Source organism: Silene latifolia, chromosome 8 (genome assembly GCF_048544455.1).
Source record: "Silene latifolia isolate original U9 population chromosome 8, ASM4854445v1, whole genome shotgun sequence".
NCBI lineage: Eukaryota > Viridiplantae > Streptophyta > Magnoliopsida > Caryophyllales > Caryophyllaceae > Silene > Silene latifolia.
The window spans coordinates 1947629-1967549 of record NC_133533.1 but is presented as its reverse complement, the minus strand read 5'-3'; the positions used below and the strand labels follow the sequence as shown (position 1 = coordinate 1967549).

The following is a 19921-nucleotide window of genomic DNA, read 5'->3' as shown; positions in this document are numbered from 1 at the left end:
CTCACATCATCCTTTGCCCACATTCACCTACTTTTACGTTACTCAACATACAAACATATCACTCATCTCATCTCACAAAACATGCTCTATGTCTCTATACACCATACCAATCTTCCTTTTCTTTTTCCACAATCTATCACAACACATATAACTCATGTCCTCCCACCGAACTCATACTCACCACAGTGCCACTCACTACACCACAAGATTGGGTAACTTACGCGTCAAGACCAATATACATGTAAAACAATGCATAAAAGAGCCAAATAATAACTTTGAATTAAACATAATATGCAACGAATTCAAAAGATAAGCATATGACCCAAAATAGGGGTCACTAGATCGAGTCTAGCCACTCGATCGAGTAAGGGACTTACTCGATCGAGTAGGTCAAGATCAGAAGCACGTAAAACAAATCACCAGGGCTACTCGATCGAGTAATCGAGGTACTCGATCGAGTGCCCCTTACTCGATCGAGTACCAAGGATACTCGATCGAGTACCCTAATTCTCAACACTGTCCAGTTTTCGTAAAACAGTCATAACTCACTCATTACTTGGTCAATTTGGGCGTGTGACCTATCGTTAGAATCGTAAAAGGACAAGCTATCATCTCCAATTGGAATCACATCAAAATCATTTATGCATCTCAAGTTATAACAGTTTAAAGACAACCTCTTTATAAACGAAAAACACAACTATTGATTTTTACTTCCCAAACGACTTAAACAACAACCAAGCAAACAAAACCAGTCCAAAGCTCATAAAACCAGTATTCGTAATCATACGTTACTATTTTCAAAAATCAAGCAACAACATTCATCATGCACATAGGTTATTTAACTTGTCAATCACGATTTACCCACATAAACATGCTCCACCCATGAATTTCATATTCTTATGCAATTACTTACTTAATCTCTTCCAACTAATCCATCAATTACAGCTACACACTTCTTACAACATATACCCATGAACAATCGTGGACAAGTACATAAACTTATCATACAACTCTATGCAGACAAAATATACGTATACCACACAACATTTCTATTCGCATGTTATTATTATGTCACATCATGAATCATCCATCATGTTTCTCATTCCAACCACAGTTCTATATATCTCATCAACAAGTTTCCTCATATCACCATTTTCTTTCACATGCTCAACTTTCTACTTCAACATCCAACAATTAACACATTCCATCACATTCATAAACCAGTTAACCAAACACATATACGACTCGACAAACACTTTCCCACGTGACCGGTTCAAAGTTGTAGGGCGACCCCTTGCGGCTTTAGGACGTCTCCCAAGCCTTTGCACTAGCTCCTACAACTTTTACCCCGGGTTCATTTTAATTGACTCCCTATGTTCATTAAGTTCATTGGTTACAGGTTTCAGGATCGTCTCTCTGATACCATTTGTAACACCCCCATACTCCAAGTGCCTTACCAGGACCACTTAAGGCATGGAAATGCTACCATCTCGGTTACCCGAGGCAATGGTTATCATAAGACAATAAAGAAACAAATTTAAATAATAATTAACGTTTAAAGTGATTACATGCCAAAAACCAAAACTGATAAAAGGAAATACAAGTTCTCAAAACTATCTGCTATCGAAATACTATCAAGCGTCAGACACAGCGGAAGACTTCTAAAGCGCAACGTGGTGACTCATCCCACTATCCCATACGCATCGTCTCATACCGCTCAATAATCGCTCACCACCCCGAATGGATCACCACGTTTTTAAAACATTTAACGGGGTCGAGACTAATCACACAATTCAATATATCAACAATAAGATAAACAGACAATTTGAATCACACACACACACACACACACACACACACCCATCATCTCAATACCGATCGTCCACTTTGGACAGCCCGCCGATGGGGGACCGCGGCCGTTCCCACCTAAGCCCCGCTCATCGTACGAGCGATAACCCTGTCCCATTAATGTGCACATCCCCTTCCGTGGCGGGTTCCACGAAGGGCGAAACTAGGGCGTGAAGCCACTCCCGCAAGTGACTCCACTCAGCCGAGAACGCATCTCGAGAACCAGAGACAACAATCACAATCACAACCGTCACAACACAATTACGATATTAATCAATAATCACAATCAACCACCGTCACAACACAATTACGATATTAAACAATCAATCTCAACACATCAACAATCATCCCATTATGGGACTAATACTGAGTAGGAAATCCTACCTGGAAAGCACAACACGCAGACGGTATCTACAAATTTGTCTCAAAACGCCTCTTCTATGAACTTTCCTCCTACCATACAACACATAGATACTACTATTCAATTACTATTCATAAAAACCCCCAACTCCTAAATTAGGGTTTCACTATTCTTAACAAAACAGTATATAAATTATATTAGAAGCTTACCCTCGACGCAAGGAATCCAACGACACGAATTACGATACGATCCGACCGTCTGAACTCCGGGAATTGTCAAGAACGCGATTAGGAAGAAGACAAGTTGCTTTCTCTCTTAAACAGGTTTTAGGTTTTGTAAAAAGTGATTTAGAACAAAGACGAATTGGTTTAAATACCTTAATCGCGTAATTAACAAAACCCGAGAAAACTCCCCAAAACCTAGGACACTCGATCGAGTACCCAAGGTACTCGATCGAGTACCCTACTCGATCGAGTGCCCTGACTACTCGATCGAGTGCCCAACAGGTCAGAAACTATTTATCTTCGCAACTTGCCCTTACTCGACAGAGTAAGGGCTACTCGATAGAGTACCCCCAAGACATATAAATACGGAGTATTACAAATACAATTTAATTAACTCTTTTCAGATGATAAAAAAAAAAAAAAAAAAAAAAAAATAGCGAAGTTGACGTGAAGTTTGGTTTCAGAAACACAAGTCTTTTAGCTAGGGCCCATAGTATAGTAAATCAGCCCATTTGATGAACTGCTATCGAATTCCTTTGAACGTCCAACTCCTTATCTATCATTTCCAAGAATAATCCCACCTTTCAATAATCCGAAAATACTCCCATCTTTTGACCTCATCTTCTCTAAACAATTCCTCCATAAAAATGACTTGTTATAGTAGGTAATGTGATGTTAACAATAATATTCCGAAGATTACGTGATCTTCGTGATCTCCGTAATATTCGTAAATAGCATGATATTATTGTATATTCTTCTTTTTATCTTCTTCTTATTTAGGATTATTGTGTAAATTATTCTTAGCATCTTTTTTGTATCGTTTAGCTAATTTACCTAGTTTAGAATATCCTCTTGTAATTGCTATATAAACCATGTATGTCGTTCTGCATAATCATCAATACATAATCATATTTCTCCTAAACTTTACATGGTATCAGGTTTTTTAACGATCCTCACCTTCTTGTTTCTTGTTACCACCCTCCTCGGCTCACCCATGGCTTCATCCAACATCCTCATCCCCAACTCTGATGAACCAACCAAACCCCTCGTCTCATAAGCTTTCCCAACTGCATCAAACTAATCCCAACCAATTACCAAACTTGGCAATTCCAGATCACTCGTCTCCTCCTTGGCTTCGGCCTATTCTCGTTCCTCGATGGAACCAACACACCACCACCCCAAACAATAACCACCACCACATCTGCTTCCGATGCCAAAGACACCACCAAAACTGCCACCCTTCCCAACCCCGCCTATAACTCTTGGTACCGTCAAGACCAACTCATCCTTGGTGCCCTAGCCGGCACCCTGGACCCTTCCATCTCACCCATTCTCTTAGGCACCACCACATCTCATGATGCGTGGACGAAACTGGCCACCACATATGCCAAACCCTCCCGTGGCCATATACTACAACTCAAATCCCGACTCAAGAGTATCACCCTAGGTGACAAACCTGTTTCCGAGTACATGCTTGCTATCAAAGCATGTACCGATCAACTAGCCCACTTAGGAAAACCGATGGACCATGAGGATATCACCTCTCAAATCATTCATGGCCTTCCACAAACCCTTTACAAACCCGTCATTGATGCCGTTCGCGCACGTGACACCCCAATCACCTTTGACGACCTCCATGAAAAACTAATCCAACAAGAATTAATTGCCAAAACCGAACCTCCTTCCGACCCCACCCCTCCTGCCTTTACCCCGTCTGCCCACGCTGCCACGTCTCGCCCATACTATCCCCACAACAACAACAACAACAACAACTCCAACCGCCAATACCAAAACCAATATTCCAAACAACCCCAACAAACTCGTCCTTACACTCCCTCGAATGACAGCCGTGGCATTCTCCCTACACCCAATCAAGCCAACCCTTTCAAAGGCAAATGTCAATTTTGCCGTGAACAAGGGCATGTCATTCGTGATTGCCCCGACTTCAAACGCCAATATCCTACTGTCTACTTCCCTCCACCACGCTACACCTCTCCTCGTCCCTCTGCCCACACCGCTACCACCCAACACCACCACCCTAACTCCTATCTTATTGACAGTGGAGCATCGCACCATATCGTCAATGACCTCTCCACCCTCTCGCTGCATGAACCATACACCGGGCCTGATGACTTGGTCATTGGGGATGGCACATCGTTACCCATCACTCACATAGGTTCCTTCTCTATTTCTACTCCTTCTCATACTCTTCTTTTTTCCAATGTTTTAGTTGTACCCACAATTTCACGCAAACTTTTATCCGTCTCTCAATTTTGTAGAGATAATAATGCAACTGCTAATTTTTCATCTTCTTATTTCTGTTTTAAGGACACCACGACGGGCAAACCCCTTCTCCACGGGTCCTTCCTTGATGGCGTTTATGAATGGCGCCCTCCACCACCACCGCAAGCCTACGCATCCACCCTATCTCCCGACGTTTGGCACCACTGCCTTGGCCACCCGTCAACCGCAACTCTTCAACATATTAATCGTACCCTTAATCTTAATATTCCTAAATTATCCCATTGTACGGCTTGCCTAATGAATAAAAGTCATAAGTTACCTTTTTCCGTCTCGTCTCTTAAATCTCAAACTTCTCTTGATATTATTTTTTCTGATGTCTGGCAATCTCCAATTTTATCTGTTGATGCCTTTAGGTATTATGTGATATTTGTTGATCATTACTCTCACTATGTATGGCTATATCCACTTAAAAATAAATCTGACACCTTCTCTACATTCACTCGATTTAAAAATATCGTCGAAAAATATTTTCAAAAACCTATTCGTCAATTCTATTCTGACAACGGTGGCGAATACACTAAATTAACTCCATTCCTTCTTGACAATGGCATCTCTCATCTCACCTCTCCACCACACACACCCGAACATAACGGGTTCGCGGAACGTCGTCATCGTCATCTTGTAGAAACCGGTCTCTCCCTTCTCACCCACGCTCAAATGCCCCAAAGTTACTGGCCCTATGCCTTCTCCACTGCGGCCCACCTCATCAATCGACTTCCCACCTCCACCCTTGCCAACGACACCCCTTATCAACGCCTCCATCATCAATCTCCGAACTACAATAAACTACATCCTTTCGGATGCCTTTGCTTCCCTTGGCTCCGACCGTACTCCGCCAACAAACTCGACCCACGATCCAAACCTTGCATCTTTGTTGGATATTCCACTACTCAAAGTGCCTACCTTTGCCTCGACCCAAGCACTAACCGAGTTTACACTTTCCGACATGTTCGTTTTGTAGACTCCGAGTTTCCTTACCGATCACTTGCCTCCTCCCCGCCCACTGACCCTCTCCCTCTTGAGACATGGTGCACTCTCTCCCTTCCCATTCTTTCCCAACCACCCAACCCAGTCGTTGCTCCCACCCATTCCACTCCTACCTCCCCACGTTCTCCATCACCATCCCCCACTGCCTCCTCTCCCTTGTCCAACTCAACCACGACAACCACCACTCCTCTTTCCACCACCTCCCCTCTATCCTCGGCAACACCCACGACAAATACACCTCCACTGTCCACGCCTCCTTCACCACCCCCACCACCACCTCCTCGTCCTCTCCACAATACCCGCCTATCAAACAACATTATTAAACCCAACCCTCGTTATGCCAAAACTGCCCAGACCGCCACCCTCCCTACCTCTTATCTTACTCCCACCACCACCAAACAAGCCCTCGTCGATCCTCGCTGGCGCAATGCGATGCTCGATGAACACATTGCCCTCCTCACTAACCAAACCTGGAAACTCGTTCCCCGCTCCCTTGCTCAAAACGTGATTGGATGCAAGTGGGTGTTTCGAGTCAAATATAATCTTGATGGTAGCATCAAACAACACAAGGCCCGTCTCATTGCCAAAGGCTTTCATCAACGTCCGGGCATCGACTATTCCGAAACTTTCAGTCCGGTTATAAAACCAACAACCATCCGTCTTGTCCTTACTTTAGCCGTGACCAATACCTGGCATCTCCATCAAATTGACATAAATAATGCTTTTCTTCAAGGCTCCTTAACCGATACTGTTTTTATGGATCAACCACCCGGGTTTGTTGACCCGGAAAAACCCGACTACGTTTGTCAACTCAACAAGGCCATTTACGGTCTCAAACAAGCACCGCGTGCTTGGTATACTGAGCTTCGAAATTTTCTCCTCTCTTATGGTTTTCGAAACTCAGTCTCGGATCCGTCCCTTTTTATTCTTCACAATTCCACCACCCAACTATATGTCTTAGTCTACGTCGATGATATCATCGTTACTGGTCCGAACTCTCTTACCATCACACGGTTCATTTCTGACATTTCAACCAAAGTCTCTCTTAAAGACCTTGGCTCCTTATCCTACTTCTTGGGTATCGAAGTCACCCCGACCAAAAATGGCCTCCACCTCAATCAAACGAAATATCTCTCTGATCTCCTCCATAAATACAACCTTCACGATAGCAACCCGACCCCTACTCCAATGCTTCCTTATCCACCTCTCACTAAACTTCCCGATCAACCCATTCTCAATGAAACTGACTACCGTGCAATACTTGGTAGTCTCCAATATTTATCGCTTACACGACCTGACATCTCCTTCCCCGTAAATCGTCTTGCTCAATTTCTTAATCATCCTACTGCCGAGCACTGGTCAGCTCTCAAACGACTTCTTCGCTACTTAAACGGCACGTTACATTACGGCATTCACAACAAACACTCTCCTCTCCGTCTGCATGCATTTTGTGATGCCGATTGGGGCGGTGATCATGACAACTATGTTTCTACGAGCGGCTATTTGGTTTATCTTGGTAACAATCTTATTTCATGGCGGTCTCGAAAACAACGTGCCCTTTCTCAATCCTCCACTGAGGCGGAATTCCGGGCAATAGCTGAAACTACAACTGAACTCCTATGGCTCAAATCTCTTCTCACTGAACTCGGTATCACTCCCCCCTTGTCCCCCACCATTTACTGTGACAACCTCAGTGCCACGCATTATTCCGCCAACCCCGTCTTCCATTCTCGCATGAAGCACCTAGCATTGTCTTTCTACTTTGTCAAGGAACAGGTGCAACTCGGAACCATTCGTGTTCAACATATAAATGGCTCGGACCAGCTCGCTGACACTCTTACGAAGCCTCTTCATAAGCCCCGGTTTGTCGAACTTACATCCAAGATTGGACTTCGTCACCGACCGTCCATCTTGCGCGGGAATGTTAACAATAATATTCCGAAGATTACGTGATCTTCGTGATCTTCGTGATCTCCGTAATATTCGTAAATAGCATGATATTATTGTATATTCTTCTTTTTATCTTCTTCTTATTTAGGATTATTGTGTAAATTATTCTTAGCATCTTTTTTGTATCGTTTAGCTAATTTACCTAGTTTAGAATATCCTCTTGTAATTGCTATATAAACCATGTATGTCGTTCTGCATAATCATCAATACATAATCATATTTCTCCTAAACTTTACATGTGAGTGTCTTCAAATTGTTATTTAGTTATTTTATTTCAAATATTCATGATAAACAAATATTATAAGATAAAATATCTACAACTTAACATGTTCATTGTCTAATGTACCGAAGCAAGTAATTTATGAACAATGAATATACGGTAGTGATGATAAAATCTAAACATATGCAAAATTGAATGTAATTGCTGCACGTAGGTAGCATAGTATTGACCGAATACACCCAATTTAGATAAGAAATGGAGTGAACAAAGGACGCAATAACTAGTTTCTATGGTTAGCAAAATTTCCCCCCGCTTTTGCATTAATTCAAGTGTGAGATCAACACTTTTTGAGTACTTTTTCCTGTGAATGAAGGAGTATGGTGAAATAGGATTTTAATGGCAACATGTACAACTTATTTAACAATGAAGGAGTATGGTGAAATAAGATTTTAATTGATCGGAAGTTTTTGCTTATGTTAACAATTGAAGAGTATGGTGATTTAATTCACCTATGTACTGCTTTTGATTGAAATTTTTTTATTACTTGATTTTGGCCGATGAAATGAGTTCTTTTATCGTTCATCTTTTCTGAAGTTTGTTTAGATTAATTTATGTGGGTTTAGAGTGTGGGAGATGAAGGGATGAAATAATTATAAAAATAAGTAAGAGACTTGAAACCTTTTAATCAGGTAATAGGTAAAAGAGAGTGTTTAGAGAAGACGCGGTTAAAAGGTGAGATTATTTTCGGATTATTGAAAGGTCGGATTGTTCTTGGAAGATGACACAAAGCTCGGATTATTCCCAGCAATTCTTCCTATTTTAAATGGAGCCTTTTAATAATTACTTTTACTCGCTAATTTTTTTTATTCATTTTACGATTATATTTAGTTAAAACTGTCTAATACACGACTTACTTTCTTTTTAATATATGTCACCTACTAATTTTCAAGATCTACCTTTGTTAGTTACCGTATTTCTCAAGGTCTACTTAATTAATAGGACTATTTCTAGGTAAAGAAAACCACAAAAACAAATTTATTGTTGATGAAATAGGAACTCTTCATAAGTTAGTTAACATCGACATTATTAATAAGAGATTAATAGAATCCAACTTCCGAAAAGTTTAATCTAGCATGCTGAGTTAATTCATTAGCTATACATCCAAAGTATTGAGAATGAGTAGATTAAACTTCCGAAAAGTTAGCTCTACACTTATTTAGTTTGTCGATATTTTGTTTTTACGTATCTTATTTATCGATCTAACTTGCTTTAAGTTTAAAACGAGACCAAAACATTTGTGGAGAAAAACAGCTAATAATGACGTGAAAAAAAAAAAAAAAAAAATTTCAAGCTGTCAAAAATGACACGATCAGCAGCAGTCCAAAAGAGGTCCAATTCTCCAATCAATAATACAATTGCTAAAAGTCAAGTATAGTGTAGTCTAGTCTTCGTCCTTGTACGTTATTGACTTTGAGTCAACGATATGCCTTTTGCATGGCTAGAAATTTATCAACATTTTGGTATTTATTGCATGGCTAGTAATTTATAAAAAAAATTGAATAGGATTTATCAAACTATTAGGCTATGATTAAAGATAAAAGGACGAAAAACATATACAGAGTATAAAATAAGGTATTGGAATTTGTGTCTATTATAACTAAACATATTTACTAAATATACTAAAAAATAACGACTCAAAATTTGAATTATGCTAGAGGGTCATGTTCTTTTGGACCAAATGTAGCAGAACTGAATTAAAAGGAAATGAGCTGAGCTGATTGAAAAGAGTTTAACTAAATTGAATAGAGCTGAAATATAAAGAAAAGTTGAGTAGAGATGAGATATAGTGAATTAAAATAAATTTAATAGAGCTAAACTAAATTGAATATATAAGCTGAAAAAAACCATAGGAACCTTGACAGCATTACTTTCAAGCTAAAAAGTAAAGAAGATGGAGAATGAAAAATACTCAGAAATAATCGCGTTAGAGAAATTAAATAAGTAAATAAATCAAGATTTTCCAAATATACAATATTTCATAATCCCTTCGATTTGTACTTTAATTAGATTATAATAATAAAAGGGATTTTCTCTCATTGTGCCCTATTTTCTATCATTGCTCTTAGAGTTTGTTGAGAATAAATTATGATAAATTAGAGTTGAAACTCATATTTAGCATAATTAGTGAAACAATGTTGAAAATCTTTTCCCACTTAACTTCTTATCATGCGCGCTTAGGGCACATGTTAGAAAAACCCTGATAAAAGTTTTTAATTGACATTCGAATTTAATATTTACTATTTAGATATACAAGTCTGATGCAATTAGATAACTAATTGATATTAAAATTAAATTTGATAAAATTAAATAACATGATTATATTTATATAAATATATAAGCCTAATAAAATTTTATAATAATTTCAAGATATGTGTCATAAATAAATATATAATTTGTAAATATATGACTTAGCAAGTCTAAAGTATTATATTTTATAGAAAATAAAATTTAAATGATAATTAAATGTAGCCCAGGCAGCATGGACACTAATAATAGTTTTTGTTTTAAAGTTGAAACCATCCATAAAGAAAACTAGAAAAGTCAAGCGAAAAGTTTGCTCAGGATATAAGTCTAACAGAAGTAGAGTCATACATTATGACATTGAATTCTTAAGACTACCAAACTCTCAAATTATTATTACATACATTTACATAGAACATTCCCTTTGTACTAAAACCATGATCAAGATTGTCCCTTCAATATTGTTTCTCCTTTCTCTTACTTCACTAATTCTCAACGTAAGTCTTGTTACTTCGGATACAGTTGATATCATGCAACTTTGCTCAGCGAAGTTTTTTGATCTTAACTCGTCATATAAGGACAATCTTAATACCCTTCTTTCAACCCTTTCTTTGAATTCTAACCAAAGCAACAATAATGGGTACTACGCCACTAACACATCTTCCTTGGGCAGTCGCTCAATCAATTCCGAGATAATCTATGGTCTTTACATATGTGAAGGAGACATTTCTTCTAAAGAATGCAATGAATGTGTTTCGGTTGCCACCCAAAACATATCTAAGGTCGACTGCCCGTTTGACAAGAGTGCAGTAATTTGGTATAACAAATGCATGGTTCGATATTCAAACGTCTCTTTCCTTGGAATTGTAGATGAATCTGTTTCTTTGCCTTATAGAAACCTAGAGGATGTTTCGACTGATGCACAAGCTTACATGGAGAAAGCAGGTGAAGTCTTACAGAGTTTGGCGGCTCAGGTGAGTAACCCAACGTCAGCCATGACCGGAGATAAGAGATACTTTGGGACTCAAGTCGCTCAAGTTAAGGATAGTATCATCTCTGTGTACACAATGGTGCAATGCACCCCAGATCTTGCTCCACTTGATTGTCAAAAGTGTCTCCAAATAATCACTAATGATAGTCCAACAAAGTGTGGCAGAAGCAAGGGTTGTCGGATGTTGAATCCTAGTTGTAATCTAAGGTATGAGCAATATGGTTTCTCTGAGCTACCTATGGCTCCGCCACCTTCCGCGTCACCATCGTCATTGGCTCCTCTCAAAGCACCTGCTATTCCGAGTTCCATTGGCAATTTCAGCACTCTTCCAACAGGCAAGTGCCAGTTTTAGAGCTGATCAAATGGCCCAAGCCCATCGGCCTTACCCGGCCCGGCCCGCTTTTTAGAAGGGCTTAGGCCTTTTGTTTTGGCCCATAAAAGCCCATGTGCTAGCCCAAAAGGCCCGAAATATTTTTGGGCCGGGCTTGGGCCAAGCATTCGGCCCAAATTTTGGCCTGGCCCGGCCCATATTTAATAATAAATGAATATTTTTTTATAAAACCTATTAAACTAGTGTTAAAGTTATAAACAACTTTTTAAAAACTCAAGTATATTTTTTTAGATTTATAAAACAATGTGTATAAAACATAAATTATATCACGAATGCATGATTAAGCATTTTAAAGTGGGGGTGTTTGTCTTTATTTTATTTTGGAGAGCAACTCATAAGCATTTCATCATATTTTGTACAATTTTATAAACTACGTATGATTTTAAAGTAGTAATTGAAGGTATTGTGTTAATTATTTTTTAATGTAAGTCGTAAATTTTAGGGCCCAAAAACCCGAATTAGCCTATAAGGGCCAGGTTTGGGCTTGCCAAATAAGCCCATACATTTGGCCCGGCCCAGCCCGACCCACACAAATGGACCATTTTTGTTAGAAAGGCTCGGCCCAAGCCCCGCACTGGCCCGGCCCATGATCACCTGTAGCCAGTTTATCATGCTTTTGATTTTTTCTTTTTCGAGTTTAGTGTGTTGCTAGTTTACGACTCTTAACTTTAACTCATTGTTCTAACTTAATTAGAGGATTTGTAGATCTTGTTAAGACTTTAAACGGACGAAACGGTTAAAACCGTAAAAGTATAGGTAACTTTACCTAGCTCATGGGTAGAGATGGGAGTGGGCCGGGTTGGGAAGCCCACCATGTCTTAAGAGGATAGTTGGCACTAGGGCTGAGCAAAAAATCCGATTATCCAAACTGATCCAATATCCGATCCAAATCCGATCCGAATTTTTGGATATTTGATCCGAAAGTTAAGTTTGGTTTGGATATCAGATATCTGATCTGAAATCTTTGGTTTTGGTTTGGATATGGATATTAGAATTAAAACATTGGTATATCCGATCTGATCCGAAACTATATTTTTCTAGTATAATTTCGAGAAAATAAAATTTTATTTGATACAACAACTTAATTAATGTTTAAAATATTAGAGAAATAACTAAGTGATACTTAAATTTTATGTCGAGAACATTGAAGTAAGAATACTAAAGAAAATCATCATGTAAGACTATGATAAAATCGTGTTTCAAACTTAATTTTAAAGTAAATTCAAAACTATGGATATTCGGTGGATATCCGCATTCGATCCGATTATTTTAGATACCCGAACATTGGATATCCGAAACATTTAGTTTGGATATTGGATATCTAATTTCAGGAATTTTAATATAAATATTCGATCCGAACTAACACTTTGGATCGGAAATCTGATCCGTACTCTGTCATAATTGGCACGGCACTAGAACTAGTATAGTAGTTTGGTGTATGGGTTGTGTTGTGAGTTGTGACGTGCTTTATGGGTGAATACGTGGCCATTTCATAAACTTAAGAAGATTTCATTTTAAAACATGTTAATAGTTGGAGGGGAGTAGATTGCTTTTTTATAAAGTAGAAAATTCCCTCCTTATTTTGTCACAAACCACATAATAGAAGCTCCTAACAGAAACATTTCAAAAAAAGTCGAACATAATGATATAAATCATAACTAGTGTAGATCCCCGTGTTATAACACAGTATTTTTTAATTTTGTTTTATAAAGAGCAATGTTGTCAGGATCGAGATCCTACTTTGGATCGAAGAGGGGTGGTAGGATCGGATCGCAGGATCGAATCGTAGGATCGTAAGATCCTACAAATAGCTTGGATAAACAAGTTTATGTAAACTATTTGGTATAATTTGTGATGTATAATGTTAAAAAGTTTATTTAATGACATGAAAGTCTTAATAATCATATCAATATTTTACAAATATCTTTAATTTAGAGTTGTAAGTATAGAAGAACAACCAACTCACAAATTTGTTGCACAAATAAGCATTTTACGATCCTGAACGATCCTACCATCGATCCTACACGATCCTGTACGATCCTATCCGATCCTACCCGATCCTGACCGATCCTATACCGATCCTACCACCAAAACGATCCTACGACGATTTGAATCGTTTTCCACTTTTTGGATCGTAGGATCGTACGATCCTACGATCCGGGTCGCGATTTTTGTCTTAAACCATATTTAGAGTGTAACTCACAAATCTGTTTCTTGTTAAATTAATTGCATAAATTAACTGTACCTTTAATGTTATAATGTACTAATATAATTTTAGTAAGAGGTAGAAAATGAAAGTTTATTACCATCAAAGACACTCTAAGTTAAGTTATTTTTGTCTTAAACCATTATTACTTTACTATAAAAACTAACTTTATAGTGCTATATCATTGCATGAAACTAATTTATGACATTAAATTATAATTAAGTGATGTACAAATGTAAAATCTAATTAAAACGCATATAAACCTTATAACAAAAACAGGTAAAAACAGTATTACCACGCACTTAAAAAGACGATTTATGAATTATTAAAGTAGTATTTTTTTTATTTTTTAATAAAAATATGCATAAAATTGTTACGTCTTTTAAACTATACACCATATTTAGAGTGTAACTGCGAAAGATAATATAAGAAACTGATTTACGTAATTTTAGGGTGTTAGTGATGACAATAATTATGTTAAAGACTGTATAAGAAGTAGGTTTGTGTAATTTTAAAGTGTAATGATGAAAAATAATATTTATGGAAATGGAAATGACTGCATAATAAATCATGAATTTTAATGAAAAAGTCATAAATATGAATTTTAATTGAAAGATTAGAGTTTCATTATAAGAATATATTCATTGAAAAGATAATAATGTAATGAATTTTTTTTACTTGTTACCTTATTTAGCTAGATGTCTTCTAGAGGAAAAAATAAGAGATTTTTTATTCTCTTAGTAGTAAGAGGGATTTTACTTGTATGCTATAATGTGCCCTTCATGGCCAGAAAAAGTCTTTAAAACTTAAGAGATGAATGACAATAATGTAAAAGTGAACCAAAAAATTAAGTTGATGGTCGCCATTACTCAATAGTTTTATATCCTAATTATATTTTATATAGGTAAACGAGGCACGGGCACGAGTCGCGAATCACTTGTGCTAAAGATAGCCCTTGGACACCTAGTGCTCGTTTTGGTGATTTTGGTGGTTGTCTTCATTGTTCTACTCATTATGAAAGGAAGGAGAAGCACTAATGCCGCAAGCAGTGGAAACATCATTATGCTTGGCATGAACGCAAGTCAACGTCCCAATTTTGACAACGGTATAACACTAAATTCAAATATTCAATCCGTTTCAATTATTTGTTTACCTTTGATTAAAATATCCATTACAATCAATACAAAAGGTAAACAAATCACCGAGACAGAAATAGTATATATGCTCAACATTTTTTTAATTTACAATTTTTTTATTTTTTTATTTTGTAAAATTGAGTCGTTTCTCCTTGTATTATTAGGTTATGTTACGTCTGTTGACTCATTGGAGTATGACTTGGCTACACTCGAAGTCGCAACTAACAATTTTTCGGACGACAACAAGATCGGTGAAGGCGGATTTGGTAGTGTTTATAAGGTACATCATACATGCCTAAAACACTCCATTAAGTTGTGCAATGTAAACTATTATGACCGTTGACCCGTGAAATCAGTAGCTGATGATACTCATAACTTGAGTTTAAAACCTATCAAAACCGCTTTTTTGCCTTCCTTAACGTCAAAAAAAATATGCGTATATGATTAGAATGTCGTAATTAAGTATCGTATGTTTCAGGGCACCCTGCAAAATGGTGTAGAAATAGCAGTCAAAAGGTTGTCCAAGGGATCTAAACAAGGTTTAGAGCAATTCAAGAACGAGGTGTTGTTAGTTGCTAAGCATCAACACCGAAATCTAGTCAAGTTAATGGGATTTTGCTTAACATCAAATGAGATGTTACTTGTTTATGAATTCGCTTGTAACAAGAGCCTTGATTTGATTTTGTTTGGTAAGTGATTCAACATTTACTTTCATATAGTTCCTGCTGCGTTCCAGTATATTTTAATCTATTTCATTTTAAGGTATATTATTCATAATTCATTTGTTGTCATATTTTATTTTAGGCAAGTATTGAGCAAGCTAGTGTCTAGCAGTTAGAGCTGGCCATTAGCACGGGTCGACTCGACCTGACCCGAACCCGATCCGTCTTGGCCCGTTATTTAATGCAACTTGGCATAGTTCGGCCCGACCCGCCTTGGCTCGCCGTTTGCCCGGCTTGGCCCGGGTCCTAAAATTTCAGCCCGGCCCGCCATTTTAGCAAAAATAAAAAATAAAATAAATAAATTGGTAACTCGGTTCCTAGCACGGATCAAGCATATCTCAGCCCGCCCAAGCCCGCCCATCTCCCTAGCCTAGCCCGAGTATAACCAGGAGAGCCCGGCCCGACTTGTGGCCAACCCGGCCCGGCACTAGCTTGGCCCGAGTACAGGTCTACTAGCAGTGCAAGTGAGCCATAGTAATTTCTTTAGTCTTTGTCTAAAATGAAATTGATAATAATTCATCGGGACGGAGGGAGAGAGTATATTGTTAGAAACGTTTTGCTCAAGAATGGCGCAACCATTATTTTTTGTATGTCGGCTTTAGGAAAAAAGTGATATAGCATAACTGAATGGTATCGTATTTCAGTACTATCATTCTCACATACTCCCTCTTATTTATCAAATTCTTTACATTTACTTTCGATGCAGATTTTTACGACCTTACATTCATTTGACTTTTGAAGAGCACTTTTGTTGTTTTAACCATTCATTTAAACCAAAAAAGGAAATGTAAAGAAACTATTGAACATGCCAAAAAAAAAAAATAAAGAACTTGGTGAATATGAGGGAGTAGGATACTAAGCTAAAGTCATAACCAAATATTACGGAGTACTATGGTGGTACTGAGTTCGATTCCTAGAGAGGGGTGCAAGCTCGGAAATCTCTAGTTCAATTTATATTTGCATAGCTAATCTTTCATAATACTAAAAATGCACAGATAGTAATAGAAGACGACGTCTTGGCTGGCCTGCTCGAAACAAGATTATAAACGGCATTGCTCGAGGATTATCTTACCTCCACGAAGATTCTAGGCGTAGAATCATACATCGTGATCTTAAAGCTAGCAATACATTGTTGGATGCGAATATGAATCCCAAAATCTCAGACTTTGGTCTTGCAAGGTTCTTTAGCGAGAACCAAGACCAGGAACACACGGAAAGGCTTGCTGGGACTATGTAAGTGCCAACATACTGTCTTTGTTCCAATCATTTATTTACTTTTTTTTTGTGAGAAGCATTTTAATTACAGGTATGTACACAACAAAAGGAGAATTAAGTTACCATCAACAACGTTATCTCAGTTTTTTAAAGAGGGCCAGTAATTATGTGATGGGAATTAGATGTACGTAAAATGATGATTGCGTAGAAAACTGCAATGGTAGATTTTGATTTTCATAATAGAAAAAACCGACTATTTTAATGCCGACTCATTTTATTTAGTCTTTTATTTTATCATAATCAAACGCAAAGATTCGAGAGTCTTGTGTATGTATGAAAATCATTTACTGAATGCAGACTAAAACTATTTTACATGTATACTGAATTGGTAGTTCTTGTGTTGATTTAATTTGCAGAGGTTACATGGCCCCGGAATACATTGATTACGGTGAAATCTCGACCAAATCAGATGTGTATAGCTTCAGTATTTTGGTTTTAGAGATTATAAGCGGAAAGAAGATTGGCAATCGTCATGCCGGGGTTGTAAAAAACCTTTTGACATTTGTAAGTACCAATAGTAAGTTGTTTTCAAATGTTGTCATTGCTGATACTCAGCACTATTATCTCACCTTTTCAAGCGTAATACTTGAATTATAAAAATTTTATATTATACATTTTACATAGAACTCTTTCTATCCAATTGTAAAAAAAAAAAAAAAAAAAAAAAAAAAAAAAAATTGTCTCAATAGTCCCGTTTTTCCAATAAGATAGTCTAATATATGAAACACGGTCCGTACTTTTCGAGTTATTAATGATTTTATTAATTTGTTGTCCTAAATTATTAGGCATGGAAGCATTGGAATGAAGACACAATTGGAAGATTTGTAGATGAATGCATGGAAGATGCTTATAATAGTGAAGAAGTTAAGAGATGCATTCATTTGGGATTGTTATGTGTACAAAGTGAAACGGAGAAAAGGCCTTCCATGATAAAGGTAGTGACTTATCTCAATAGTAATGTGGATCTTCCAGCTCCTCAACAACCTACGTTTGTCTCGTCTATTGTCGGATTTAGCCCGGGAGCAAGTGAGCTCCAGTCGGATCCGGACTGGTCGCATAAATCTAAAGCTAGCACAAGAAGTATGTCGCAAACTAATCTATCCACGGGAATATCGTCTCAATCTTTTCCGGGTTTAGAAGAAACCTAATGTGTTTATATTTATAGCGCAAGTGTCTTGATTACTGTAGCATACAGGTCGATCACAGGGAGATCGAAGACTACGTACTGATCAAAATTTGAGTACGAGTTATATACATGCATGTATTAATTAGTACCGAGGAATGACAATTAAAATACGAAGATAATGGACCTTTATATTGAGAATGTTTCAGTGTTCCTAATTAACTTCACATATCTTTGTAATATACTGTATGTCGTAGATATTGTTTTCCTTGTATTATTTACGTATCTTAGCATATTTTTTGTATATCATAGTCTTGATAAATAAGTCATTAGCTAAACCTAGATCACGTCTCTTGTACACAACTATATATATTGTACTCATCCTTCATGAATATGATCATGCAATTCTTAACTTGACAAAACGTCTTCCGTAATTCTATAAACTCTATCATGGTATCAGAGTCTCGTGCTCTTGATAGAGGTTAACCCCTCGAATTAGATCCTATTTCTGCACCTAAAACTCGACCCACTTCCGCTGCCTTCACTCGCGAATTGCATCAAACATACATCGTCGCTTTCAAAACTCAGTGAATACCTTCCAGGACATCACAACAATAATTCACCACCGTGACCACCAAAATCGACCATCTCACCACCACCATCGACACTCGAATACTCGACCTCAGACACGCATAAACGGAATCTAAACAAACCCCATGCTGTTTTTTTTTTGCACATCTTCTACTTAAATTCCCAAATCACGTATTTGTAAGCTGCCAAATTAAACAACCACTTAATAGGCGTTTTAAACTAGTCTTTAATATCCATTTACAATAGGTGAGTAGCAATGTGGCATTACAATTTACAACTCAAAAGCATTTGATCATGACTTTCTTAAACTAGTCTTTAATCGTCAATGTTAAACTACAATTTTACAAGTTAAACCTTTATAAAATTTATACCATATAATTTATTAAGAACTGAACATGTTTGTTCCTAGCTAATACTTCCTCCATTCCGATCAATAGTTATCTATTGATTTTCACTTAAGCATAAACACAAAGAAGAAATTGAATGATTTTAAACTACACAAAAGACGGTATTTACTTGCACATAGAAAATAGCCCAAAAACGTCTACCAAGTTTAGCTCCATTATATTCAATTCAGTTGTTTTCAGCTCCACAAAGTTGATTTTACAATAAGCCTAAGGAACCACATTTTATTTACCTAAATAATCGCACAAAGTTCATTAATTGATAACAACCTTTGATCCTGATCAAGGTAAAAAATTAACTTTAAAAAGGTTTTTGTTTATCTTTAAATTGTGTCAATTTAATTTCTCCTACTATAAGAAAGATGTTGAACATTAAGGTCGAATTGGATTGGTTGTTCAAACTTCAAAAGTGTTCAATAGCAGGCTAGTCTAATGGGCTGATCTGCTATTATTGGGAGCCCAACACTACGTCTACGCCCACCAACATTGACTCGATTAATAGTTAGTCGATTACTCCCTCCGTTGTAATCATTGGTTTACATCTGATCAAAAATTCCATATAAAATAAATAAATAAATAATTATATGATTGAGATGTAAGGAATACCATTTAATAAGACAATTTTGAAATACGAAACAAAGTACTCACTCCACTTTTTTATATATGACGTTTTGCATTTACGAGGTAAGCCTTTGACTTTAATATTTACAAAAATATATTTGTTCAAAAAATATAAAAATGGTACCATTAAATTCCTTACGAAAAACTTTTTCATATAAGTATACATATCATAATATTTAGTCTTATATTTTAAGAGATATTGAAGAGAGAAGGTAGTGTCTCAAAATGTGAGAAAGTCATATATAAAAAAATAGAGGGAGTATAAA

The 19921-nt window shown here is 37.2% G+C and overlaps 1 protein-coding gene across 1 annotated transcript; it reads left to right on the top strand.

The window, feature by feature from the left end:
• The first annotated feature begins 10481 nt into the window (after positions 1-10481).
• On the top strand, positions 10482-18318 carry LOC141595986 (cysteine-rich receptor-like protein kinase 25). The gene is made up of 7 exons (XM_074415973.1): positions 10482-11521; positions 14688-14888; positions 15084-15199; positions 15398-15608; positions 16637-16874; positions 17273-17420; positions 17702-18318. The coding sequence occupies exons 1-7, from the start codon at positions 10633-10635 to the stop codon at positions 18062-18064; spliced, it is 2166 nt and encodes a 721-aa protein (XP_074272074.1). The 5' UTR covers positions 10482-10632; the 3' UTR covers positions 18065-18318.
• The last annotated feature ends 1603 nt before the right edge of the window (positions 18319-19921 follow it).

Bases quoted from the DNA above. Each gene is read 5' to 3' on its own strand.
- LOC141595986 (XM_074415973.1), top strand. From the start codon at position 10,633: ATGATCAAGATTGTCCCTTCAATATTGTTTCTCCTTTCTCTTACTTCA. The intron at 14,889-15,083 runs GTATAACACTAA...TTGTATTATTAG, and splicing joins ACGTCCCAATTTTGACAACG to GTTATGTTACGTCTGTTGAC. The intron at 17,421-17,701 runs GTAAGTACCAAT...CTAAATTATTAG, and splicing joins TAAAAAACCTTTTGACATTT to GCATGGAAGCATTGGAATGA.